General features: G+C 46.1%; 1 protein-coding gene across 1 annotated transcript in view; it reads right to left on the minus strand.

The window, feature by feature from the left end:
- CALB2 (calbindin 2) overlaps positions 1 to 27454 on the minus strand; it is a 153570-nt gene that overhangs the window by 33152 nt on the left and 92964 nt on the right. Inside the window, exons 5-9 of the mRNA XM_069217466.1 lie at positions 27104 to 27160; positions 23445 to 23522; positions 18247 to 18302; positions 9957 to 9996; positions 5626 to 5679 (exon numbers count right to left, since the gene is read on the minus strand). Coding sequence (XP_069073567.1) covers positions 5626 to 5679; positions 9957 to 9996; positions 18247 to 18302; positions 23445 to 23522; positions 27104 to 27160 — 285 coding nt within the window. The remainder of the gene's footprint in view (positions 1 to 5625; positions 5680 to 9956; positions 9997 to 18246; positions 18303 to 23444; positions 23523 to 27103; positions 27161 to 27454) is intronic.

Consider the following 27454-nt stretch of genomic DNA (forward strand, 5'->3'; position numbering starts at 1 on the left):
GCTTCCTTTATGCGCCCCTGAGTCTCCCTCTGTGCACTGGGTGTACTATACTGACTCTCTGCTGGCTTCCTTTATGCGCCCCTGAGCCTCCCTCTGTGTACTGGGTATACTATACTGACTCTGGTCCCATGGTAGACTCTGCTGGCTTCCTTTATGCGCCCCGGAGTCTCCCTCTGTGCACTGGGTGTACTATACTGACTCTCTGCTGGCTTCCTTTATGCGCCCCTGAGCCTCCCTCTGTGTACTGGGTATACTATACTGACTCTGGTCCCATGGTAGACTCTGCTGGCTTCCTTTATGCGCCCCTGAGTCTCCCTCTGTGCACTGGGTGTACTATACTGACTCTGGTCCCATGGTAGACTCTGCTGGCTTCCTTTATATGTCTGAGTCCCCCTCTGTGCACTGGGTGTACTATACTGACTCTCTGCTGGCTTCCTTTATGCGCCCCTGAGCCTCCCTCTGTGCATTGGGTGTACTATACTGACTCTGGTCCCACGGTAGACTCTGCTGGCTTCCTTTATGCGCCCCTGAGCCTCCCTCTGTGTACTGGGTGTACTATACTGACTGGTCCCATGGTAGACTCTGCTGGCTTCCTTTATGCGCCCCTGAGTCTCCCTCTGTGCACTGGGTGTACTATACTGACTCTGGTCCCACGGTAGACTCTGCTGGCTTCCTTTGTGCGCCCCTGAGCCTCCCTCTGTGTACTGGGTGTACTATACTGACTCTGGTCCCATGGTAGACTCTGCTGGCTTCCTTTATATGTCTGAGTCCCCCTCTGTGCACTGGGTGTACTATACTGACTCTCTGCTGGCTTCCTTTATGCGCCCCTGAGCCTTCCTCTGTGTACTGGGTATACTATACTGACTCTGGTCCCATGGTAGACTCTGCTGGCTTCCTTTATGCGCCCCTGAGTCTCCCTCTGTGCACTGGGTGTACTATACTGACTCTGGTCCCATGGTAGACTCTGCTGGCTTCCTTTATGCGCCCCTGAGCCTCCCTCTGTGTACTGGGTATACTATACTGACTCTGGTCCCATGGTAGACTCTGCTGGCTTCCTTTATATGTCTGAGTCCCCCTCTGTGCACTGGGTGTACTATACTGACTCTGGTCCCACGGTAGACTCTGCTGGCTTCCTTTATGCGCCCCGGAGTCTCCCTCTGTGCACTGGGTATACTATACTGACTGGTCCCATGGTAGACTCTGCTGGCTTCCTTTATGCGCCCCTGAGTCTCCCTCTGTGTACTGGGTGTACTATACTGACTGGTCCCATGGTAGACTCTGCTGGCTTCCTTTATGTGTCCCGGAGTCTCCCTCTGTGTACTGGGTGTACTATACTGACTCTGGTCCCACGGTAGACTCTGCTGGCTTCCTTTATGCGCCCCAGAGTCTCCCTCTGTGCACTGGGTGTACTATACTGACTCTGGTCCCATGGTAGACTTTTCTGGCTTCCTTTACGCGTCCCTGAGTCTCCCTCTGTGTACTGGGTATACTATACTGACTCTCTGCTGGCTTCCTTTATGCGCCCCTGAGCCTCCCTCTGTGTACTGGGTATACTATACTGACTCTGGTCCCATGGTAGACTCTGCTGGCTTCCTTTATGCGCCCCTGAGTCTCCCTCTGTGCACTGGGTGTACTATACTGACTCTGGTCCCATGGTAGACTCTGCTGGCTTCCTTTATGCGCCCCTGAGCCTCCCTCTGTGTACTGGGTATACTATACTGACTCTGGTCCCATGGTAGACTCTGCTGGCTTCCTTTATATGTCTGAGTCCCCCTCTGTGCACTGGGTGTACTATACTGACTCTGGTCCCATGGTAGACTCTGTTGGCTTCCTTTATATGTCTGAGTCTCCCTCTGTGTACTGGGTGTACTATACTGACTCTGGTCCCACGGTAGACTCTGCTGGCTTCCTTTATGCGCCCCGGAGTCTCCCTCTGTGCACTGGGTATACTATACTGACTGGTCCCATGGTAGACTCTGCTGGCTTCCTTTATGCGCCCCTGAGTCTCCCTCTGTGTACTGGGTGTACTATACTGACTGGTCCCATGGTAGACTCTGCTGGCTTCCTTTATGTGTCCCTGAGTCTCCCTCTGTGTACTGGGTGTACTATACTGACTCTGGTCCCACGGTAGACTCTGCTGGCTTCCTTTATGCGCCCCGGAGTCTCCCTCTGTGCACTGGGTATACTATACTGACTGGTCCCATGGTAGACTCTGCTGGCTTCCTTTATGCGCCCCTGAGTCTCCCTCTGTGTACTGGGTGTACTATACTGACTGGTCCCATGGTAGACTCTGCTGGCTTCCTTTATGCGCCCCTGAGTCTCCCTCTGTGTACTGGGTGTACTATACTGACTCTGGTCCCACGGTAGACTCTGCTGGCTTCCTTTATGCGCCCCGGAGTCTCCCTCTGTGCACTGGGTGTACTATACTGACTGGTCCCATGGTAGACTCTGCTGGCTTCCTTTATGCGTCCCTGAGTCTCCCTCTGTGTACTGGGTGTACTATACTGACTGGTCCCATGGTAGACTCTGCTGGCTTCCTTTATGCGCCCCTGAGTCTCCCTCTGTGTACTGGGTATACTATACTGACTCTGGTCCCACGGTAGACTCTGCTGGCTTCCTTTATGCGCCCCGGAGTCTCCCTCTGTGCACTGGGTGTACTATACTGACTGGTCCCATGGTAGACGCTGCTTGCTTCCTTTATGTGTCCCTGAGTCTCCCTCTGTGTACTGGGTGTACTATACTGACTGGTCCCATGGTAGACTCTGCTGGCTTCCTTTACGCGTCCCTGAGTCTCCCTCTGTGTACTGGGTGTACTATACTGACTCTCTGCTGGCTTCCTTTACGCGTCCCTGAGTCTCCCTCTGTGTACTGGGTGTACTATACTGACTCTCTGCTGGCTTCCTTTATGCGTCCCTGAGTCTCCCTCTGTGTACTGGGTGTACTATACTGACTCTCTGCTGGCTTCCTTTATGCGCCCCTGAGTCTCCCTCTGTGTACTGGGTGTACTATACTGACTCTCTGCTGGCTTCCTTTATGCGCCCCTGAGTCTCCCTCTGTGTACTGGGTGTACTATACTGACTCTGGTCCCATGGTAGACTCTGCTGGCTTCCTTTATGCGCCCCTGAGTCTCCCTCTGTGTACTGGGTGTACTATACTGACTCTGGTCCCATGGTAGACTCTGCTGGCTTCCTTTACGCGTCCCTGAGTCCCCCTTTGTGTACTTAATGTCTACCAGTGTTCGTTTGGGTCTAGTCTTGGGAATACATATACCTGAATGTAGTTCTTGGGCTGGAACTATAAAACTGTGGGTACTAACTATTCCACAGTGCCTGTCTGCAACTGAGAAGTGCAGGAACTCTACTATTCAAGTGTTGCACCCATGCTCAGATGTGCTGGTGCTCTCCTTTTCAGATTAGAGAAGGGCTAGTTCTCAGTACCTGGCCATTTAAAGAGCTTCCTGAGTGTCCCTCTGTGGTCTGTACTTACGCTAGCTGAGTACCCCTTACAGGTCTCTATGTCTGAGTCTCTCTCTGTACTGATGCTGGGTCTCTTACAACCCGGGATTCTGTATCTCCGAGTCTCCCTCTCTGTCTGTACTGCCGCATGCCCTTTTAAGTCCCGGGGCCCTGTATCTCAGAGTCTCCTGTACTACTGCGGTCATTGTTACAGTACGTCTCGATCTGTCTGCAGTGATGCTGGTCCTGTTACAGTCCCCGGCTGTGTATTTTTTAGTCTCCATATATGTCTGCAGTTATGCCGGTTTTGTTACAGTCTTGGGGAAATGTATTCTTCAGTCTCCTTCTATGTCTGCCATAATGCTGGTCCTGATACAGTCCTTGGGCTGTGCATTTTTCAGTCTCTATGTCTGCAGTGATGCTGGTCCTGTTACAGTCCTTGGACTGTGCATGTTTTAGCCTCCATCTGTATCTGCAGTGATGCTGGTCCTGGTACAGTCCTTGGGCTGTGCATGTTTCAGACTCCATCTATGTCTGCAGTGAAGCTGGTCCTGTTACAGTCCTTGGGCTGTGCATGCTTGTCTCCATCTGTATCTGCAGTAATGCTGGTCCTGTTACAGTCCTTGGGCTGTGCATTTTTCAGTCTCAATGTCTGCAGTGATGCTGGTCCTGTTACAGTCCTTGGGCTGTGCATGTTTCAGTCTCCATCTGTATCTGCAGTAATGCTGGTCCTGTTACAACCCTTGGGCTGTGCATGTTTCAGTCTCAATGTCTGCAGTGATGCTGATCCTGTTACAGTGCTAGGGCTGTGTATTTTTCAGTCTCCATCTATGCCTGTAGTGATGGTGGTCCTGTTACAGTCCTTGTGTGTATTTTTCAGTCTCCATCTATGCCTGTAGTGAGGGTGGTCCTGTTACAGTCCTTGTGTGTATTTTTCAGTCTCCATCTATGCCTGCAGTGATGCTGGTCCTGTTAATGTGCTAGGGCTGTGTATTTTTCAGTCTCCATCTATGCCTGTGGTGATGGTGGTGCTGTTACAGTCCTTGTGTGTATTTTTCAGTCTCCATCTATGTCTGCCGTAATGCTGGTCCTGTTACAGTCCTTGTGTGTATTTTTCAGTATCCCCCTATGCCTGTAGTGATGGTGGTCCTGTTACAGTCCTTGTGTGCATTTTTCAGTCTCCATCTATGTCTGCAGTGATGCTGGTCATGTTAAAGTGCTAGGGCTGTGTATTTTTCAGTCACCATCTATGCCTGTAGTGATGGTGGTCCTGTTACAGTCCTTGTGTGTATTTTTCAGTCTCCATCTATGCCTGTAGTGATGGTGGTCCTGTTACAGGCCTTGTGTGTATTTTTCAGACTCCATCTATGTCTGCCGTAATGCTGGCCCTGTTACAGTCCTGGGGTTGTCTGTTTTGGGAGTCTATCTCTGTCTCTGCGGGTGCCTTTTATTGTACAGTCCTCGGCTCAGTATTTCTGAATCCCCTTCTCTGTCGCAGAGATGCTAGTTCTTTTACTAGTCGTGTGCTCAGTACTTCTGAGACTTTTACGGTACTGATGCCGGTCCTTTTACAATTCTAGGGGTCGGTACGTCTGAGACTTGCACGGTACTGACGCTGGATCCGTTACAGTCATGATGCGCTGTATCTCTGAGACCCCCTCTCTCTCCCCACTAACGCTGGTTCTGTTACAGTACCGGCTTAGCAGGTGCACTTTGGGGGTCACCCTCTGTCTTTACTGAAGCGGTTCATGCTACATTCCCAGGGCTCTGCATTTTCAGTCCCCTTGTCTGTCTGCAGTGATTCTGTTCCAGTCCTGGCCTGGGATTCTGTATATCCGCGGCTCCCTCTAGTGTCCTTGTTCCAGTCCCTTGGCTCTGTGCTTCGGAGTTTCCATCTTTGTTCTGAGTCTGCTATGGTTCTGCCTTAGGGATCTGTATTTTGGAGTCTCCCTCCCTTTGAATCTGCTTGCTCTGTACTGATGCTGGTTGAATTTCTGACCTATGGCTCTGGATGTTTAGTCTTCCTCTCTGTTCCGCCCAAAAGGTGGCACTGTTCCAGTCATGGGACCTGCTCCCCCTCCGCCCCCCTCCACATCCCATTACCCCTAGTGCTTGCATTGTAGCGACTCATCTCTACCAGCGAGGAGCTGAATTCTTTGACATTACTCACTTTGTCATAAAACGCAAAGATGGAATTGAATTCCTCCGAGCTGAGCTTCATTCCCTGAAAGAACAAGAAGGATGTATAATTAAAGCCGAGATCTGGGCTCCGGGTGCAGAGGGGCGGTGAGGTGAGGGCGCTGGGGACGGGGAGGAGGGAGCAATGAGCCGTGAAGGGCTCACGCCGTGGAGACGGAGGCCAGCGGTAAATGTCACCTCTTGTCTGGAGTAATAATATACTCCCGCCATTGTCTGGAAAACGCCTGGTTTTGCGGGGCCCACACACAGGTGTGTAGCACCGGCTATTCTATGCATTAGACAGAAAGGTATTGTACGACAGATCATCATATGCGCACGACAGGGTGCCGTCAATTTATGATAGAAAACTATAGGGTGTATGGTATCGTGACTTATGCTTGACTGCGCGTTACCAGAAGCTGACAGCGCGCTGCGGGTTTGTAGTCGAGCACTACAGGCGCGTGACGGGACACTCAGGTATCATGGGCGCAGGACAGGACACGTTTAATACCGAGCACTGTACGCATACCATGCACGCGGATGTAGGAATCAGCGCCACGGGGGTGTGAGAAAGAACTGAGGCCCATATTTATACTTTATAAGCGCCGCATTTGCGTCATTTTTTGCCGCAAAAGGGGCGAACATTTACAAAATAAAATTGTATTTTGTAAGTTTGCGCCGCTTTTGCGTCAACAAATGAAGCAAATACGGCGCTAAAAAAGAATAAATATGGGCCTGAGTGTTTAAAGAGGCTACAGACATGCCAGAGCACCCAATCTTGGCTTTAGAGCACTGAATGCGTACTTTAGATAACTAGGCGTATAATAAACCAAGGTGGGTGCAAGAGAGAGAGACAGAGAGAGAACGAGAGTTGATTATACAGGTGTCTCACAGACAGGGCCACTGCAATTATGAGATGAGGGTGATCAGAAAATACAAGATGGCTGACTAAATTGTGCGGCAAGAAAGCACAATTTAAGCAGCCTAATACGTCGTTTATTGTGACAGTGTCCCTGCATTATTTTGCCGTTTTCACAGGTTAACACTGTCTTGGAAAAAGTACCATCTCATCGGTAGCAATTTAGCACTCAAGTACATCAATAGGCAATAGAGAGGTGACCAGTTGACTTTTACAAATGGCCTCCACTGCGCAGCAACACGTGTTGCCACATCTTTAGTAACGTTTAAACTGTTTGAGCTAGAAGCAACATAACTTTACAAATTGCATAGCAGCGGGATGAATTATGTGGTAAATGTGAAAAATCCATTATTATCCTGGAAATGCCCAGGACAGACTCATAATTCCAGTGGCCGTGTTCATAGGGCACTGCAGGTGTCTATGAGGTCTCTGGGGATATGTTAGGGTAGTACAGTTGTATGTTAGCGCACAATAGGCATATGATTGAGCAGGACAGTTTAAGGCAGAGGCCACTAAAAGAGTAGGGTATAGATGTGCCTAAGCCCTAGAGAGGCAGAAAACAGCATTAAATGTGTGGGATTGAGCACTAATGGTGTAAGGTGCAGAATTGTAGCTGTGGGATAGAGCAGAATAGATGCACCCGACAGCCACATGGATGTGTAGTACAGCACCACCAGTGCAAGTTTGAAAATTGTATGTCTATGAATGAACACTACGGATGCAGTGTGATGAAGTCCAATAAGCATAAGAATTACAATACTTTGGGGCCTATTCATAAAGGTGGATTTGGTCGTAAATATATGTTAACAGCCTAATTTACAATACCCACACCTGCCAGGAATTCACAAAGGCATTCCTGGTAGGCATAAATCAATTTATGTGTGTGAAGATCTCCGCCACAAAGATGGCATTCTCTGTAACTCTCAAGTGGTGGGACAGTGGGCCTTCCATGTGGTTAGTCTTGGACATGAGCAGTAGCGGCTTGCGGGTTGCGGAAGGAGTGGGGCGGGGAGGCGCGGGAGGAGGGAGGGAATAAAGGTTCAATTTAATTTTAAAAAAAGCAAAAAGCACTTACCTCCTCCGCCACTCCTCTGTCCCTTGACGCGCCTCTGCCTTTGCAGGCACCGGCTCCCAGCCTGCCCTGCAAAAATTCTGACGCTGCTCAAAGCAGCGTCAGGATTGGCTGGGAGCACTCCCTACAGCCTACAGCGCATGTGTGTTTGGCCAGCACGAGATGGCCGGCCAAACACACATGCACTGTGAAGAGGGAGTGCTGAGCACTCCCCCTCAGTGCACATCACCGCCGTGGCCCTGCCCCTTTCAGAGAAAACGATAATAAACATAGTTTATTATCGTTTTCTTTAAAAGGTTTTGCAGCCGCGGCTGCTGGCAGGATGGGGTGACGTTCCTCCGCCCAAACGAAGGAGACGCCACTGGACATGGGTTAATGCTCACAAGCATGGATGTTTGCCGACATTCGTAAACCCCTATATTTCCCCTTTCTACCAAGGAAAGACATGGATTTTTCCTCCAGTCAAGGCCTGGCATAAAAATCATGTAAGTCATAAATTGCAACCCCCTAGGAATCGCTGCCATCACAGGGTTGGTGGTCTGCTGGGGTGAGCAGATTACTATGTCTGTGATTGATTTTACATAAAGCAATCCTTTAAAAGAAACACAGCTCGTTTTCCTTGAAAGAAATCGGGATGCGTTTTTGTTTTAAAACAAAAAGTTCCAAAAGCTACAGTGGTCCCATTTTTACAACATTCTCAAAGGTGAAGTGGTCCCTAAGAGACCCCTTCACATTTGAGAATTGGTTCCGACCTCCTTTGATGTGTCAGCGGTGTATTAATAACTGCAACTGCAATTGCGGTTGCAAACTATTGGGACATACCATAAGAAATCACAGTTTGAAAGAGATGCCCTAAAGACGCCCCCTTAATTTGCAATTCAGTATGTAATCACAAACCTATTATTTTGTGATTCCGTTAACAAGTTACCTGAATCACAATTTTTGGTTTTGAACTTACCCAAAACCATTTTGCAGTTGTAAAGGCTCTGATTTTATGAATCACAGCTTTGTGTATAAAAGAACAAAGGAGGACAGTGCAGCACTCTGACAAAACTTTCCAAAAGTGAAAGAGAATTCTGTATGCATGTAATAGAACACTGTAGGCGTAAGGCAGAGCCCTGCAGGCGATATAATGATACAGGTGGATGATAGGGCACTAACTGTTTGTGATAAAGCATGGATAATGAGCTGTGGATTATAGTGGATTTTCTGTAGCCATATAATAGACATTGTAAGGAAAGTTGCCCCTTCACTAAAACAGAGATATTAATATGATAGTTTCTTCAGAAGCACTGCTAGGTTTCGAGGGCTCTTACTAATAGTTAATATCCCAAGGTAAGCCAATGTAACACAGTGAAGGAGGGAACAAACAAAGAAGAAATGGCAGACAAAGAATATAGATGTCCATTTATTTATGCTGCTTCCCACTAGCACTTGGCCTGTCTCTAAGTGCTCGCAGTTATGGCAGATATGGAAACTGTGGCATCAGGAGATTAAGAGACTGATTTAGAGTTTGGCTGCCAGGGTCCTCTGTTGTGTTTGACTCATTTAACAGAGCCCATGTTGGTCCCCTCGATGGAAAGCTTCCTCTGACAACTAACAACCAGTTGCTCTATTCATGGTGGATAGTGTAATGTCCTTTTTCCTGTTTGTCACCACAATGAAAAACCTGGAGGTGAGAGACAGAAAAAAAACAATAATCACCCACACACCCTGGGACCAAACTTCCTGGGTGTGTGTGTCATTAAGGTTTTTGTTTTGCAGAAACAGGCTTCTACTTTGTGAGTTTATTTTTGCAAAACAAAAAACGTTAAATGTTTGGTGGATGTCCTTCAAAACCGATGGCAGTCGTCCACCAAATGATTGTACCTTGAAGGGAACCACCATGATGGTGTTTCCCTTTAAAGTACAGGAATGACCGCGTGGCTGACAGTCATATCTAAATTTGACAGATGTTAGTTCATCAGGAAGGTGGAGGTAATGTCCTCTTCCACTCTGAGGACAAAGTACCATCTGTCAGACTTAATATCGGGACCTAAGTGGTTTATTATACACAAAATGTGGATGTGCTTGAGTTTTTTAATATCTGTTGTGCTTACTTTTGGTCCTTTATTGGCAGTCAGTAACCTAAGATGATATGTGCATCTCTCTGGCCAATCATATTGTGAGGTGCTCATCAGGTAGGGCAAGCTCACAGCTCATAAACACCAAGACCCTCTGTCCTTATGCCAGGAGTCGTGTGAGGGGCTGATATATGCCAGAAGCGACAGAAGTGCAGATAACCCTTGAATATTAATTTGGGGCATAAAGAACAGAGTGCTGGAGAGCGTACCTGAAACTTCAGCAGAAAGTTCTCCTGAACTGGCATCAACCTGTTGAGAGAAATAAAGAACACAGCCTGCTAATGAGAACTGCTGAATTATATCTGCCCCAGAGACCCTGACATCACAACACGCGCTGTTCCCTGGAGAGAGCTAGGCTTGAAAATTACCTGCCTCTTACTCCAGGGAGACCATGAAGGACCCAAGGTGCTAAGAGGTCTATTCTATATCAAAATAACAACAAAACATAGAGTAATGCTGGCAGCATAAAATAGCATCAAATAACATAAATAAGATGACATACCGTCAAATTATGTAACAAAACATATGTTAAGACAACACAGTCCATCATAACTCACCCCATTTCAACCTACCCAACATAACTTTTTGAATGTCTCCTTTGCTGTCTTCCACTTTCTTATAGTCTGCATTTTCACGATGAAGTCCTGGGCTATCTCCTCACTGAGTCACTCAGTTCCTATTCTGTACTTAGCTGGACTAGCTCCCTTCTCCCGGGCACCACCAGACTCCCCTCTGTTCTACGCCTGAGGTTCCTGTTGCTCTTAGCACTGAATTGTTCTTTTATTTACATCAAATGCCATCCTCCTTTAACTAGGACACTCATCTGACCTTCTGAAGTCCCTCCTTTGTTTCCACGTTTCATGGTTTATGAATTAGGTCACATATATTGGTACAATGTTCCCACAGGCAAACAACCCATTCAGACATCTGTGCTGGGACTCCAATAGTTGCCATAGTGATCCCTACAATGAGAGCAATTACATCACTCATAAAAAACTACGTGACCCCATTCACTAGCACTCTTTTTTCCCTTTTTACATTACTTACTTCCTTGAATTACAATTCTACCTCCATCCCATATAGGTATCACTTTGTTCACAAGTCATTTATGACAAATGGCTTTCAAGGCTACAGTGAAACTGATGTAAACCACAGCCATTTCTCTCCGATGATCCACGTTTTCCATTGCCCAAATACAACACCCAGTAAAATGAGTTGGGGTAAATGAACAAGTTACTCATCTTTAGTAACACTCTTAGTGCTGGATACACTACCTAACTGCAGATGTCTCACCTTAGAATACTCACTAGGCACCAGACTGGATCCGGAAATGTTGTTACAACAATGCTCCTGCGCACCAGTAGGAGGTGCCCTGGAACTTATTGCTGGCTCTGTACCTCCCCGGAAGTGATGGAGCAGAGCTGCATATTACTGCCAGATTGATGTCAGATTCTTTTTTTTCCCTTTCTGCAACCTCAGACGTGGAGTGTGAGAAATCGGCATGTGTGGGCTGAATACTAATTTGGGACACTTTTAGAGGTCAAAAAGAGGCCACTCCACAGAACGAGTAGGTATGAGGGCAGTGAGGAATCTGTGGTTAGATAGAGTTTTACCAGAACACAGATTCCTCTGCTTTGAATAGACAGCAAAGCAGTACCATCCCGCCCGCCCTCTGGCGGACAGTTAATGGAGTGGGCTCAGAACAGAAAGTCCTGTAGGACTGAGCAGACCAAATATCTTTCCTGTCGGATCTGGCTGTCAAGGTAATAGTGCTTGATGAATCTATACATTAACGTCCATGTCACAGTCTGGCAGATGTCAAAGACAAGCACTCTGGCCCATATTTATACTTTTTGACGCTAAACTGCGCTAACGCAGTTTAGCGTCAAAAAGTTTTGCGCCGTCTAACGCCATTCTGAAGCGCCATGCGGGCGCCGTATTTATGGAATGGCGTTAGACGGCGCAATCAGACCGGCGCTGCCTGGTTTGCGTGGGAAGAAACCACGTAGACCAGACAGCGCCGGCGTAGGGGGAAAATGGCGCATGGGCGTCTTAAAATGGGGCAAGTCAGGTTACGTCGAAAAAATCGTCTTAACCCGACTTGCGCCATTTTTTAACGACGCCCATCCCCCATCAACATGACTCCTATCATTGTAAAGATAGGAGTCATGCCCCCTTGCCCAATGGCCATGCCCAGGGGACTTCTGTCCCCTGGGCATGGTCATTGGGCATAGTGGCATGTAGGGGGGCACAAATAAGGCCCCCCTATGCCACCAAAATAAAATATAAAAAATAAAAAATAAAACTTACCTGAACTTACCTGAATGTCCCTGGGGTGGGTCCCTCCATCCTTGGGGGTCCTCCTGGGGTGGGCAAGGGTGGCAGGGGGGGTCCCTGGGGGCATGGGAGGGCACCTGTGGGCTCATTTTGAGCCCACAGGCCCCATAACGCCTACCCTGAGCAGGCGTTAAAAAGTGGCGCAAATGCGCCGTTTTTAGCCACGCCAACTCCCGGGCGTCTCTTTTGCCCGGGAGTATAAATACCACGTAAAGGCCTGGGAGTCATTTTTTAGACGGGAACGCCTCCCTTGCATATCATTAACGCAAGGAAGGGGTTCACGCTAAAAAATGACGCACATTCCGGGAACTTTGGCGCTATTCGCCTCTAACGCCATAGTATAAATATGGCGTTAGTTGGCGTTAGTTTTGCGTCGAAATTGCGTCAAAAAAAACGACGCAATTTCGGCGCAAACGGAGTATAAATATGGCCCTCTGTGTGCCAAAGCTGTGGTACCATATTAGCCCTGGTAGAATGAGCTCTCAGACTTTCTGGGGATACTTCATCACCAGCACATAGCAGATCTTGATACAGGGGACTATTCCCATCAACAAGGTTCTCTTCTGTACAGCATCCCCTTTCTTTTCCCCAGAGAACCCCACAGAAAGCTGATCGCCTAGCTTAACGTACTTTCAGGGTCGAGCTGATGGATTTGAGGAGTGAGGAGGAGCAAAGAACTCTTGTAGAGTGATGGATGGACCACCGTAAAAGGGAGTCACACTTTCTGCGACAACGCAGAGTAAATCCTCAGTACCAACTTGTCTGAGAATTAGGTGGTATGTGGTGCTTGCCCTTGAAAGCGCCTGGAGTTCACTCATGTGACAAGCAGATGTAATTGCAATGAAGAATATAGTCTTCAAAGTTAGGAGACAGTGTGCAACTATGCATCGGTACGAAGGGCGTACTAATGAGAAAACATCAAGATGAAGCTAAGGTCCCACAGTGGTGTTACAAATAGGTTTGGAGGGAACATGTGTCAGACGTTTAAAAATCTCACCACAACATGTGATTTAAACAAAGACAGTTGGTCTGATAATAGTGGCCACTGCAAGGCCTTGCTGGTCAAAAGATGAACAGCTTTGTTTGCAAAGGATCTGTTTCAGAAGTGCCACACCCTGCCACAAATTTGTCCCAGCATCTAGCATAGATGGATTTCATGGAAGGGCTCCTGGAGCAAGGATTAAATCCTCCATCTCAGATCAAACACAGTCAGGTGCCGCCGCTCAGGCTCCATGGATGCAGGTGTATGGCAGGGTTTTACTGTATAACACTAACACATGTTACAGACAAACCAGTCCTGATTGTATGCAACCATAGAAGCCCTAACTCTTTTAGAGTGCATGTGTGACAGGCTTAGTGCTTTAAAAAAAAAACTAATGAAATGCTATTGTATGCAATATGTCAATATTAATATAAACCTTATTTGCAGAGCTATTCATGCTAACAAAAACCGTTACGTTTCCATTCTCTGTTGTGAATAAAATATTGCTGTGTTTCGTAGCTAATCATTTTTTGGAAGTTAAGTGGTCATCTTGTCTCACACAAATCTATGGAAGAAAAAAAGAAAAGCAACATTTACTTAGTCTTCGTGTGCCACGTCAACATTTGCGTGCTGGCTATAGCTCAAGTAACAGAGCCATTGTCGAGTGTTATGGAGAGATGATGTGAGGATGCTCAGGGAGCAGCCCCATCTTATTCCTCTGAGAATTATTGGAGGGAAGACTTTACATAGAACTTAAGTTGGGAGGGGCGACACACACTGACTATGATTGCTAAGAGGGGAATTGATGGAGAGCAAGTATCCGACTGATGGCTGACAGCTCTAAGGATAAATACATGACTAGTCACATTTATACTGGAGAGACTACTGACTGCTCCAATAACATAGCAATTAAGGAGCTCACAATACATAAATATAGTTTCATAGGTGTTAGGAACTAAACTAATCTATTATAAAAAAAATAGTAATGTGTGATATAAAATGCTTTGAGTATTTTTAATGTTCATTTTCGTTTTTTATTATGGCTGCTGAGATTATTATAAAAATTACCATCATTCTGATACACAAGATTTATGATCTGATTGTCCATAATCAATAAGGTTGTATTGCAAAATGAATTCTCCCTGTAGATAAACGTTCTTCAGGCAGAATTGCCTAAATCCTAACACTCTTGATTTTGAATGAGTCTAACTCATCACAGACAAGACTGAGAGGCACCTGCCTGTTTTCCCTTGTTCAATAGTAGATGAATAGTGGATGGAAGATCACAATAGTTATAGTTTGCCCTGATTTGGATGGAGGACCATGTCTGGTTATTGTGACAGACAATCCTCCTGATGTGGTGGCCTTATCAAAGGAAAGATGCTCATGTGCAGAGGTTCGGGGTACCACACTCTCCTGGCCTAATCTCGGGCCACTAGGATGACTTGGACCCATTCATTTTTTATCTTTTTTAGAACTTGAGACAGAAGAGGCAGGAAGGGGTACAAAAGTCCCGTGTTCCACTGCTGTTTGAAAAAAATCTCCTAATAAGTCTTCGTGATGAAACTCCAACATGCAAAACATTCTACATTGCGTGCTGTCAACAGATGTGAAAAGATGTAGCCGGGGTTCTCCCCACTGTTGGACAATGCTTTGCACCACCTCAGGATGTAAAGACCACTTGTGATCTGCTAAATGTCACATGCTCAGCTCATGTGCTCTGACATTCAGGGACCATACATGGTGATTTGCGAACAGGGAGCAGAGCCTCCTGGCACAGATCCCAGAACCCCACTCTGCCCTGCTTGGTGCAATACCACATGGTGGTGGTGTTGTCCGTGAGAACCTGCACCAGCCTACCCTTGATGGCAAATAGGAAGGCCTTCACTTCATAAGCAGACAAATGGCCCACAACTCAAACATATTCATGGGAAGCTGGGCATCTGTCAGAGGCCAGAGTCCTCTGATCTCCATCTCCTCAGATGACCTCCCTAGCTTAGCAGGGATACATCCGCCGCCAACATCAGCTTCGGGTGGGGAAGGGAGAGGGGCCTGCTGCTGGATCAGTTGCATTTGAGAAGGAACCATTGAAGATTGCAAGCTGCCTCCACTGACATCTGAATGACATCTGCCTGATTTAATTGATGCTGGGCCCATCAGAAATTCAGATTTCACTGCAGAGTCAGCAGCTGCTATCTGTCATTGCTGACAAGGAGGATGTAGAAGACAGAGAATCCTGGATGCCTCAGAGAAACTCTCACCAAGATCCAGGAACAAGGCTGAAGCATCGGTTTCACAGCCCAAATGTCCTGGACTCGTTGTGGAGGAAGGAAATTCCTAGGGGAAAACTGGTATCCCTGACCTCCGAAGGTGGGCATCGACCATTGCCATCACTTTAGTGATCACTCAAGGGGTGCTGGTGAGGCTAAAATGGAGCACACCAAACTAAAAATGCTCGTTGCCTACCTGGAACCTCCAGTAACATCTGTGGGACTGCAGGTCGGGTTTATGAAATACACAACCTCTACGTACAAGGACCCATCAAGTCACCAGAGTCCAGAGCAGACAGGATCTGGGCCATTGTGAGCATTTTGATGTGTCCCTTCGCAGGAAGGCACTTAGAAGCCAAATGTCCAAAGGAAGCCTGAGACTTCTGCCTTTCTTCAGGACAAGAAATGATAAGGGTAACAACCCTCTCCTATTTCCAAGGGGGGGACCATCTCAGTAGCACCCTTGGAAAGCAACATTCACACCTCTTGCAGGAGAACAGACAGGAGCTTGTCTAAATTTCCCTGTGATGAGGGAGGAATATTTTTCAGGGTAAAAAGAAAAAGCATTGCGTAGCCATGTTGAATGATTTGAAAGACATCTTTTGGACAGCACAGATCTCCCCCTTGAGAGGAAATGATGGATCCTGACCCTCTCCCCCCTTCCCATTGGATAGGCATGTGCCACTAAGGCCAACATAAAGTAGTTTGGTGGCTGCTGCAGCAGTGGAAGAGGAATTGGAGGGTTGATCCCCCTGCTGGCCCAGATCTGGGTCCACAACCTTAAAAAGATTGGGCTGACTGCTATACTTGTTGTGGAGACTGTCAACTGTCTTTGCCTATATGTCAGCCGCCTGGAGTAGCCTCTGTACTTTATGAACTAATGCAGGAACTGCTTGGCAGGGATCAACAGACAAAGGGAACAAACCATGGCCCCACTAGCTTTAAAGTGCTCCCAGACAGAATCTTTCCACCAAAAAAGGTGTAAGCCACCAAAAGGCATATCCATAAAAAAGGCTTATACATCTCAGAAGAATCCTGTGGAACACACCCATCTGTGTTGGTGGAGCACACCACTGGTGCCAGCTGTCCTTCCCAGGCAATCAGTAGTATCTAGTCTAATGCAGATCACATATATGGCTGTGTCCTATGTATTGTCTGAGCCAAAGAGCCCCTACAAACTTCTATGGTCTCTGGCAAGAACTCACTGGCCATGTCCCAAATGACACATATTGAGCAACCAATAAACTTACAGCATTTACCATTCCCAATGCCAAGCTACTAGAGAAGAATATAAATCTGCCAAATTCCTTAATCCTCTTTGCTCCCTACTGGAGGGCTCATGCAAAAAGGTTTGGGAGTTACCCTATTGGTTGAAGTTTGAACCATAAGGCTTTACGAGGTAGGGTGTTAAGTAAAAAAATAAATAAAATCAGGGTCACCACGATCTGATATGTGATGCCTTACCACCTACCTATTCCTCAGTGGGCAGGAACAGGGCTTTAACCATGTGCCCATCAAGGTATCAGTGAGGACCCCGTTAGTGAAGAACAGGGCTCAAACATGGCTATCCCAGGCTGCCAAATTTCCATAAGGACATTTGTTTTGGTCTCGACTGATGGCAGCAGTAAATATAGGACCTCAGCTGCCTGCTCGACCAGTATTGCACATGATACACTCTTTTCCATTGGGCAAGAGTCAAGCCAACTGGCCTCCTGTAAATCCATGTAAAAGTTGTATCTGTGTAGTAAGGTGGGAATCAACACCGGATCCTCGCTGGCACCATTGGATCTGGTACTGACATTGATATGGAAAGGTCCTGCATAGGTCTGAAGCTGGAATGGAATCCTGTAACGTAGTTAGTATGTTGCCCGAAGCAGGACAGAAAATGGGGGCTGATAATGGGCCCAAAGGTTGCAACCCGAATGGAAGCTGTGTGGTTCCTTGGGACCCGAAGGTGCACCAGAGGGAGACAGAATAGCACAAAAAGCTGTGGTATTGCTGACAGCTGGGAAACTCAGGGCACAGCAGGAAATATTGGGCAATTGGCTCTAGGACTGGGCTCTAGAGAGACAGAGGGTCTCATCATGTACCTTCTATTTGGATGCAGAGTGTTGGAATGGAGTTGATTCCCACATTGCTATTTTATGTTTGCGTTGGGACTTTGATTTTGACTTAACAGAGAACTTTGCAAAGTTGATTGCTCATGGGAAATGGCCTTAAGAGTGGGACCAAACCCGTACTGTGAACTGGAAAGTGGCTTAATCAAGGGGCACTATGTCTTATTTTTGGCCACGTACACCTTTGTTTCTTAGTCCCGGACCGCTTTCAGGTGCATAGGTGCATAGGTGCATATTTATTACAAGAATGGGTTGTGGTCTAAGCCCAGACACCAAAGACACACCCTATGCGGATTGTGACTGACATCTGTTTTCTATTGTCACAGCATGGTTTAGAACCTGATAAATTTCAGAGACAACATTGTTCTTCAGCACACTGGATTTCGTTTAGAAGTTATAGGACCACCACGAAACTGAGTGTGGTGTTCCAAAACCGCATCAGGATGCACAGAAAGAAAGGAACTTACATCAGAGTGAACAGGTGACACTTAAATTTGTCATTTCCATGGTGGTATGGAGACAGAGCTGAGTCGCACAGTGCCACTTAATGGCACTCAGAAGTATTGCAGAAGAAAAGAGTGGGATCGAATTGGGCACCTGGGGGGTATTCTAAGGTGAGGTATCTGCAGTTAGAAGTATCCATCAGAATCACATTTTGTATCCTGTTAATTTAATACATTAACAATTATTTCTGTTTGAGGTAGTCCTAATTTTGTGTTCAGTACCATATCAAGTGGATAGTCTTTGGCTCTGCCTAAACAAAGAATAAGTTCTACAGGCTTGGACCTCTTACCTGGACATCTCTGATAGACACAGCTTCCCGTCACCATTCATGTCAAACATTCGTAGCTGCAGAGAGAGAAGCACATCTTGATCAGTGGTTCTTTTCACTTCTGCACAATAGGAGCACAAACTGCTGTCAAAGACTACTAAATCTCTTGCTGATTGAAGCATCTCAATCAGCATATTCTACATCCCCACTCTGATATAAAAACACAATGATCAGCAACTCCTAAATTTCTTTTCTGATAGAAAGAGGCACCTCAGCCAGGGAAACCTAAACCTTTTCCCAGATAAAAACACATACTGTGTACAGCTCCTCTTAGATCTCTTCTATGATTGAAACGCTCATCTCGATCAGCAGAGCTTTCTTCTCCACACTGATAGAAAAAAAGTTACTTTAATTTAGTAACAATTTGTCTGGTGCATACATAATCTTCCTGCAGATTCCTTACCTTAAGAATTATCACCTAGAGGTTAAAGACTGGTCTGGATGGAGCTTTCACCGAAAATAGTTTTCCCAGACATGATGGCTCTGGAGAACGTTAGGTGCCAGCTGGTGTTCTGGCATCAGTTCCTGAGTTTCTTCTGCATCCATTCGAGGAGTGCAGATAGAAACAAAGAGAGAAACAACAGTGCCAAGTACATCACATAAAATGTTTGCATACCTTGGGATCTTATTAGTCATTGCATTAACTCCTCAGGGGAGTCGGGATGGTGGTGTAGAATCTTCAGGAAGATTATGTATCCATCAGAAATATTAATAAACATAAGTCACTTTTTTCTGATAGATACGTTTAGCTGCAGGTCCCTCACCTTAAGAATGAGTTCCTGTGAGGTGGAACAGACTAGAGCTGCTTAACCAAGGAAGTCATGCAACGCAGCTCAGGCAAAGAACCCTTCACTGTGTGCTTGAGACGGAGTCAGTAGTGCTTGGCAAAGAATGCAAAGATGACCATATAGGTGACTATAAGATATCAGTAACCCGCATGCCACCAGAAAGTATTGTAGAAGCTCAAAGGATCTGGTGGAATGGATATAAATTCCTCTAGAGATTTTTTTGTTGGCCAAGGCATAGCAGATCCTGATACAGATGATGACCTAAAATGACATGGTTTTCTTGCTCATCACCTTGCCCTTCTTAGTTTTGGAAAAGCACACAAACAGCTAATCACTCACTTTTTCCCAACCAGTGTAGGCATTACATTTGGGGTACAATCTATGCAGTTGCTCTTCCCCCCAGTTGGAAGTGGATGAGAGAAAAAAAAGGAAGGTGTAACAGACTGGACCATATGGAATGCCAAAACCCCTTTGAGTAAGATGGTCGGGCGTGGATGAAGAACCAAATTATTGGGGCGGAAAACTGTTAAAGGTGGATAAACTGATAGGGTTTGAAGGTCTCCAACTCTACAAGCTGGGTTTACTCCCACCAACAAAACTGTCTTCAAGGTAAAAGGTTGAGCCAGGCAACTTTACAGCAGACTGAACGAGGCCACTATGAAGAAAGTCAAAACAAGATTCAGATATTTATGAAGCACAATACAAAGAGTGGGAAAAAAACAAGTAAAGAAAACCTGTTATAAAGTGTTCCACTAGGGGGTGAGCTACGCAATAAAGACACACGAAGGCAGACAAGGCCACCAGATAGCCCTCAATAGTATCCCCCACCAGATCGTGCTGTGAAAGGGGCAATACAAATCACAAGAAGTTAGAAAGCGGATGTCTTCCCACTTGCATTAGTGAACAAACTTGTTCCAGCAAACTGCACACATAAATTTAGTTGAAGGCATCCCTTAGGAAACCATTGAGAGGGAAATGTAAGACACAACACTGTCTGGTCAATAACAAAGAGATTCACAAATGGAAACCACCCTCTAGAGAGGATTACCTCTATTACTTCAGGGTGCAGAGCCCACTCATGGTCCTTTAGGGAGGTGTGACTGAGTATGAGTGTCCGTCCTCACAGTAAAGAAGCCAGTAGGTGTGCCCCTACCAGGAAGATTCTCAGTTGCTGTGCCCACTTCCACAGACAAAACACCTCCCAACATTGGATCCATTACCCCACTTCACCCTGTCTGTTGATATAATGAACAGAGGTGCTTTTGGCCATCCAGACTGAATGTTACTCCCCAAAATTGAAGGGAGAAACACCTTCCCTGTAAGATGGACCAACTGTAGCTCAAGCAGAATTCTGTACTTGGTAAATGTTACAAAGGCAACGCTACTGTTTTCACCCTACCCTCTTCTTTTCTATGTATTTCTTTTTCCATATTATCTACACAAAGGGTAAAAAATAAATACATTGTCAACTGTGTGTTCCAGTGTTTATATACTGCACTGCAACATGGTCCTCTTTCTCCACAGTCTTAGAGGCAGATCTACTACGAATTTTATCAAAGGTGAAACCCTCCAACCATCTTTGCAATGCAATTCCAGGCTCCATCAGTAAATCTGCAGCAAAACTGCTTCTTCCCATTTGGACAACCATAGTTTAAACATGACTAGATCAGAGTTTGTTCCCAGACTGTCTAAAAAGTGGTAAAAATTCTCCTCTCTTAAAAAAAACAATCCTTGGACCCTGACATCTTCAACAACCACCACCCAGCATCCACCCTACCCATCTTAGGCAAGGTGATTGAAAGTTGCATAGCCTCCCAACCGTCTTTCCACATCTTCAGCAACAACCTTCTTGACTCCGTCCAATCCGAATTCCATCAGAGCCACAGCATTGAGACTGCAATTCTGCAGATTGTGGATGACACCTTCTGCAGCAATTCTGCAGATTGTGGAGGACACCCTCCACATCCTAGACATTGGCAACTCCTGTCTAGTTGTGCTCCTTGGCCTCTCCGCAACGAATGACACAGTCAACCAACACACTTGGTTAGGCACCCTGAAGTATCAAATGAGTATTGATGGTGCCGTCCTTAAGTGGTTCATCTCACACCCAACAAAAAGCTCCCAAATTGTAAAAATTGTGAATTCCGTCTCAGATCCAGTCAGCCTGCAAAAAGGTGTCCCTGAATGTCTGATTCTCTCTCCAACCCTTTTCAACCTGTACCTTGAGCCACTCACAAACCTTAGGGACTCCTCTTCCACTTATACACTGACATCACCCAAATTTCTTGAAGGTCTCATGCCTGAAGACTTTACCCGCCTATGCAACTAACTAAATAGAAATCAAGCTTTGATGGCTAACAACCACCTAAAACTAAACCCAGCGAAAACAGAATGTATTCTCATCTAACCAAAGAAAGTTAACTTGCATGATTGCAAGATTGGATGGATCTTGTCTGACCTTGATGGCCGGCCTTCCATTATTCAGAATGCCAAATCTCTGTGATTCACCCTCAACAGATGCCTGAACCTCCAGAACTATATCTACTCCATGGCTAAGAGTGCCCATTTCCAGCTGAGGCTGCTTAGGGGAATTAGGAGCCACATCCCAGCACACAGCCTTAAAACGGTTGCCCATGCGCTTGTGCTCTTTAGACTCAACTATGGAATTGCCCTTCTTTCTGGCATTCCCAGAGTCCACCTAGGTCTTCTCCGAGCAGTCCTTAATGCGGAAGCCCACTTGGTGACAGGACCCAAGTAATTCTATCACATCTCCCCCATTCTACGCTACCTTCAGTGGCTTCCCATAGAGGTGATAGCTCAATTTAAAACTGCTTGCACCACTCATAAAGCTGTTCACTCCTCTTTAACTTTCTACCTGTCTGAGAAACTGAGGGGCTTATTTACAAGTCCCTTGCCCAGTGGTGATTCACTTTTTAGGTGGGGAAAAGTGACACACTGGCGGCGCAAGGGGCTTGCAAATAAGCTCCTGAATATCTTAGGCACAGCATAGATTCAAGGAACATTCAATTGCTCTTCCTTGAGCCCCCCCACTTTCAAGCACGAGTGCTACATGAACTAGTCGTTCTCTGGAAGTGCCATAAGAATCTGAAACTCCCTCCCACCCATCCTCTGACTGACCACATGTCATGTCACCTTCAAAAAAGACCACAAAGCTCTTTTCTTCGAACTACACCTGGCCTAAACAGCACCTACCCCCCTCATGCTCCCGCCATTTGCATACCAACTTCAACTGGCATGAACGATTGAGGATCCTCATGTAGTACTGAACCACCTGCTCTTCATTGCTATGTTTTACACTGAATATGTGTGAAATTCTCTACCTCACAGGGAGGCTAACCTAGTGATTACTCCTGGTTTATTGTACATGTATCTTTTGTATTTGTTTTTGTCCTGTTCTTCTTTTGTTGTGAAGCCCTCTGATGTCTGTGGGCCATGTCCGCACTCTATAAACAAGCATTTGCAATGCAACAGGTCTTGTATTTGCTCGAGTTAGAGCGATTGGCATTGTAAATTCCTAACTGGACTTTTCATGTCACATAAATTGAAAATGAAGTGTAAAACAGTTGACAGAAGCAAGCGGATTCAAAGCACCACCTCTGCCATGAGCGCAAGAGTTATTAGCTCCCCACGTGAATGTCTAGAAAGAATCCCGGCTAGGATGTAAGGCAAACTGAAACCGGGGGAGGGACCATCACACGCTGTAATAGGAGGAAGCGTGAGGTAGTGTGATGGCCAACAGAAATGTTCAGGAATGTTCACTTAGTTAATACGCCAGGGGAGGGAACTAAGCACACAAAGGAGGGACATTTCACGAAATGCACCAATAAAAATGAAGCATTTAAGGCAAGCACAACAAAGAATGAACAGCAAAAGTGGGCGTGGTTAAAAGCCCACAGAGAGTTTACAACAGGCTCTAGAGTGCTTATTACATAATTACATGAGAAAATAAATAAACTGAAATTACCCAAATGGTGCCTGGATGCAAAAAATGCTTAGTAATGAGGCCTCACTTCATTTACCACTTGAGAAAGGGAATGTTATTAAACAACCAAGATTTAGCTAATAAAATACATAGATCCCTTTAAACATGAGAGGTGCAGCACTTGCTGCCTTTGCTATGGGCTAATAACAGCTGGTAAATGGTTGATTGTAGCCATGTCCACATGTCCGGATTTATGGTCAGATTGGAAGCTCTTGCATCACAATCCCCTAAACACACCACTTATTAATGGGATCTGATAGACTCCCTGAACTTATATCTCAGCCAAGGATCTCACTCTCAAACACACATCACAGTCAGCGGTCCCTATCCCTCCCCAACAGGCGAGCTTTTGTCCTTTTCATACTTACTATGGTCTGTGTGTACTCCTGCAGCTTTTTGTCATCAAATGGGCGATTGGCTTTCTTCAGCAGATCTGACAAGAAGCCCTGTGAACAGAGATCACATCTTTTTACAAAGGAAAAACAACTATTGCACTTTCTAGCCAGACCCTCATTCTCTTTGCACGTTGCATCAGTATGACCTGTCACTGTTTCTGTGGTGAGCTGTGCTATCTTCTATCATCACGCTGCATCCAGTCAGCTCAGTATGGCATACATAGTCGCCACACATGTGAAGTGATAGTGAAGAAGCTGGGTGAGAACCGGGCTGAAGCGAAGTGAACAATCCTCGACCAGAGAAAGGACATCTGCCTTGTTTATGATTCTTCTGGTACCCTAGTGACTCAGCACAAATGACATGCGGGGTGAAGTGTTTTGGTTGAGGATGGAGACATATCTTTGGGTCAAACAAGAGTTTGAGGCAGTTTGGGAAGAGGTGCTTGAATGAGGTTGTGGGTATCTGTTGGGTGAGGTTGGGACACGTGTTTGATGGAGGATATGGATTTGCATCTGGGTTAGATGTGCTTAGGTAAAGCTGCAGACATGAGCTTGGGTGAGTTTTGGAAACATGAGTTTTGAAGATACTAGGAAGGGGAATTGGGAGAAGTTGAGACGTCTTGTTTGAAGTTAGGTACATGCACTTATGTAAGACTGGAATAACTGGCCCATTGATTGGGAATAAATGTTGATATAAGTTTTGAGAAATGAACCTGTGTAAGTTTGTGAACAATGAGTGGAGATGCATGTGGGGAAATGACCTTGGGTGCATTTGAGACTGAGGTTTGTGAACTGATGGACATAGGTTTGGAACAGTGGAACAGGATCTATACATGGGCTTGATTAATGCTGGGGACATGCGCTTGGTCAGACTGGGGACATTAGCTTGTGCAAGGCTGGGGTTTGTGACTGGTTGAGGTTATAGACATGAGCCTGGTGGAGACTAGGGATATGTGATTGGATGCAGTCGATTGGATGGTTGGTACTCATTACTTCAGATAGACTGAATATGAGAGCTTCGACGAGGCTAGAGACTGAACTTGGGTAAGGTTGGCGATGTTAGCTTGAGCGAGCCTAGGGATATGCGATTGGATGAGGTTCTACATGTGGGTTATTTGAGGTGACGAGCTTTTGTGAGGCTCGAGCCATGCTTTGGAGGGGCTGTAAGGAGGGAAACCCTGTACTGTATGAAACCTCTGTCTACCCTGTGCTGACAACTCTGCTTGAGGTGAGAGGCTAGTAGTATCGTGCTCCCAAAAGATGCATAGCCTGTGACCAGAACTTTTTAAGAAGTTGTGCACTGGACTTGAATGCACGTTTTGTCTGGTGAAGACTGTTGTTTCTAATATGTCCAGGAAAGAGACAGCGGAAATGTTCTTTTTCCAGAATAACTGCTCACCTATAATTCCAGGAATGCTCCATTAATGATTGGGAGCAGGATTCTGAAGTGGAAGAGTACTGTTGCCCTGTAGCTGGTACTTTAAAGAGTACCTTTGGACCCAAAGAGTACTTTCTGAATGATGGTTCAGCTGGTGCTAAGCAAGGGTAAGGTTTTGCTTTTTGACCATGATCTGAAGTGCCTGCTAGTCTGAGTTGCTTATGTGTGGACTAGAAGCATCAGTCAGTGACAAGAGACTATGAGGATTATCCCAGGACAAGTCTGCTGCCTCCTGAGACTGTAGAGCCGCCCAATGAATATGGATCAGCTGTGCCACAACAGAGAGCTCAGCAGCCTCACCACACTAACTGCATCTTGAGCAACCTTAGCAGCAGCCTCTCAGAATGGGCACACTCAGCCTGCACCAACAACCCAGTAAACACCTCCAGCTGCCTCCAAAAAACATCTCCACCGAACCAGGGTACGGTACATGCAAAATATGCTGAATGTTGTGTCACACTTCGGTTCTGTTTGACCTCTGCTTTGCTGTGCTGACGTCAGTTTCCAGTTGCCAGGGTACTGAATCTAATATCTTAAACAGCAGATCTCTTGCTTTGTGAGCATCATGATCCCCTGCTCTTTGTTGCCACTTTCTGAGGCACAAGAAAAACCTGTTTGTCGTTGACCAGAGCTGAGATCCAGTCAGCAAGGCTCATCTAATGCTGACTACAAGGGGCAGAGACCAAGGGGGTGCCCCTGATTTTCTGTATGTGATCTTGAGTCACCTAGAGGCACTAGAGATAGCCTACAGCGCCTGGTAATAACTGAGATACGAATCAGTTTAGGCCATGTAATAACCATACTTCTGCCCGCAAGGTACCTGTTACCAGCTACCCCTTACACCAAACCCTCCAACCAATATAAATATATTGAGCCCTCACCTCCAGAACCAGAGCAACATTTCATGGCACGTTTGTTGAACTGACTGTTACTTTGTATCTCTGTATTAAAACATTACCAGTGGAAATGATGTCTGTGAGGGCCTTGGAATTCGGTGCCATTTAATGGCTCCAGCCGCAGGCTTCAGAGCAGAGCCTTTGGCACAGGCACTCATTCTTTTACAAATTAAGGGGCATATTTACAAGAAAGTGGTGCATTGATCCCGATGCACCACTTTTCTTGCATCACCCCTGCCCCACTTAACAACACTATGGTTGTGCCGTGTTTACAATACAGCACACCATGGCAGTCGTTAGGTCAATAGTTTCAACATTTTTTATGCTATTGTGGCGCTTTGCTGCACTAGCGTCAAAATGTTTGACGCTAGTGCAGCAAAGCACAGGGAGGCCCACTGATTGAAATTGGTGCTTCATTTTAATGCCTGCTTTAAGCAGGAGTTAGAAATGACTGAAAAAATGGTGCAGTGAAATGTTGTAAATTTCACTGCTATTTTTTTCGGGCCTTCCTGCTTCGGAACACCTCCTTTGCATACATTATGTCTGGCACGGGCATAATGTGGTGCAACAGTTTACAAAGTGGTGCAATGCAAGCCTTGCGCCACTTTGTAAATACTGCGCGGTAAAAGGCCTCTTAATGCCGCCTTGTAAAAAACAATTATGCTAGGGCAGCACAAGGGGGCGCTAGGGGCTTGTAAATATGCCCGTAAGTACTAGAGCCATCCTACAAGTGACTTCCTGTGAGTAACCCTTGACGTCTCAACCTCAGCTTCAACTGGAGAGTCAATGAAACATAGGGAGCTTTGGCTCCAAGCACCCACATTTTAGGAAAGAAAGGAGAGCGTGCAGTTTTACAGCTGACACTTGTAGGTGCTCCAACACCCAACAAGATCCAGTGAAATAACCTAGCACTCTGATTATACGCTTGGGTGAGGATGGGGAATGCACTTGTGTAAGTCCATATGTTGTTGAGCTCTCTGAAGAGGCTCTATATATTTTTTGTGAGTCTGGGTCATGCTTTACTATTAGTGGGTGAATACCAAATCTGAAATAATGCCAATAGAGTGACACAATCTGATATCAAACGGACGGGGGTGAACAGCTAAGAGTGGAGTAAGATGGTATTTGGCTAGTCGTGGCTCTACAAGTAAGAGAAGAAATGAGGAGATCTGAGAAAGGAAATGCATACTGTTAATTTAAGAATTTTTCAAGGAATATTCTGGATAGTCCACACTGGCGCACCAGAAGGACCTAAGCCACACCCTGTCTTCCTCCCCCCTCTATTTTCATGCAGATACCTTCAGTTCGTTAGCTTCGATGTATCCGCTGCGGTCCGTGTCATACTTCCGCCAGGCCTGCAAGAAGAAGAGTAAATTATGATAAAGATACTTCTACCAATCCTCGAATGCAAGCATGCTTCTCCCATCTGCATGATGGAGAAGGATGGAGGTGGGAAGACAAAAGGACCTCCTTTGTAACACCCATGATATATGTATACATTTACTAATTCTTTGAAATTCTCAAAGATAATTGAAGGAGCAGGCAGCTAGGGTACTCCTGTCAACACTAACCATAGCACTGGGAATTGTTTTAGAGGGTACATTCTACATATATAGGGCCTGATTACGACCTTGGTGGATGGGATACTC

This window comes from Pleurodeles waltl, chromosome 12, assembly GCF_031143425.1.
Source record: "Pleurodeles waltl isolate 20211129_DDA chromosome 12, aPleWal1.hap1.20221129, whole genome shotgun sequence".
Classification (NCBI taxonomy): domain Eukaryota; kingdom Metazoa; phylum Chordata; class Amphibia; order Caudata; family Salamandridae; genus Pleurodeles; species Pleurodeles waltl.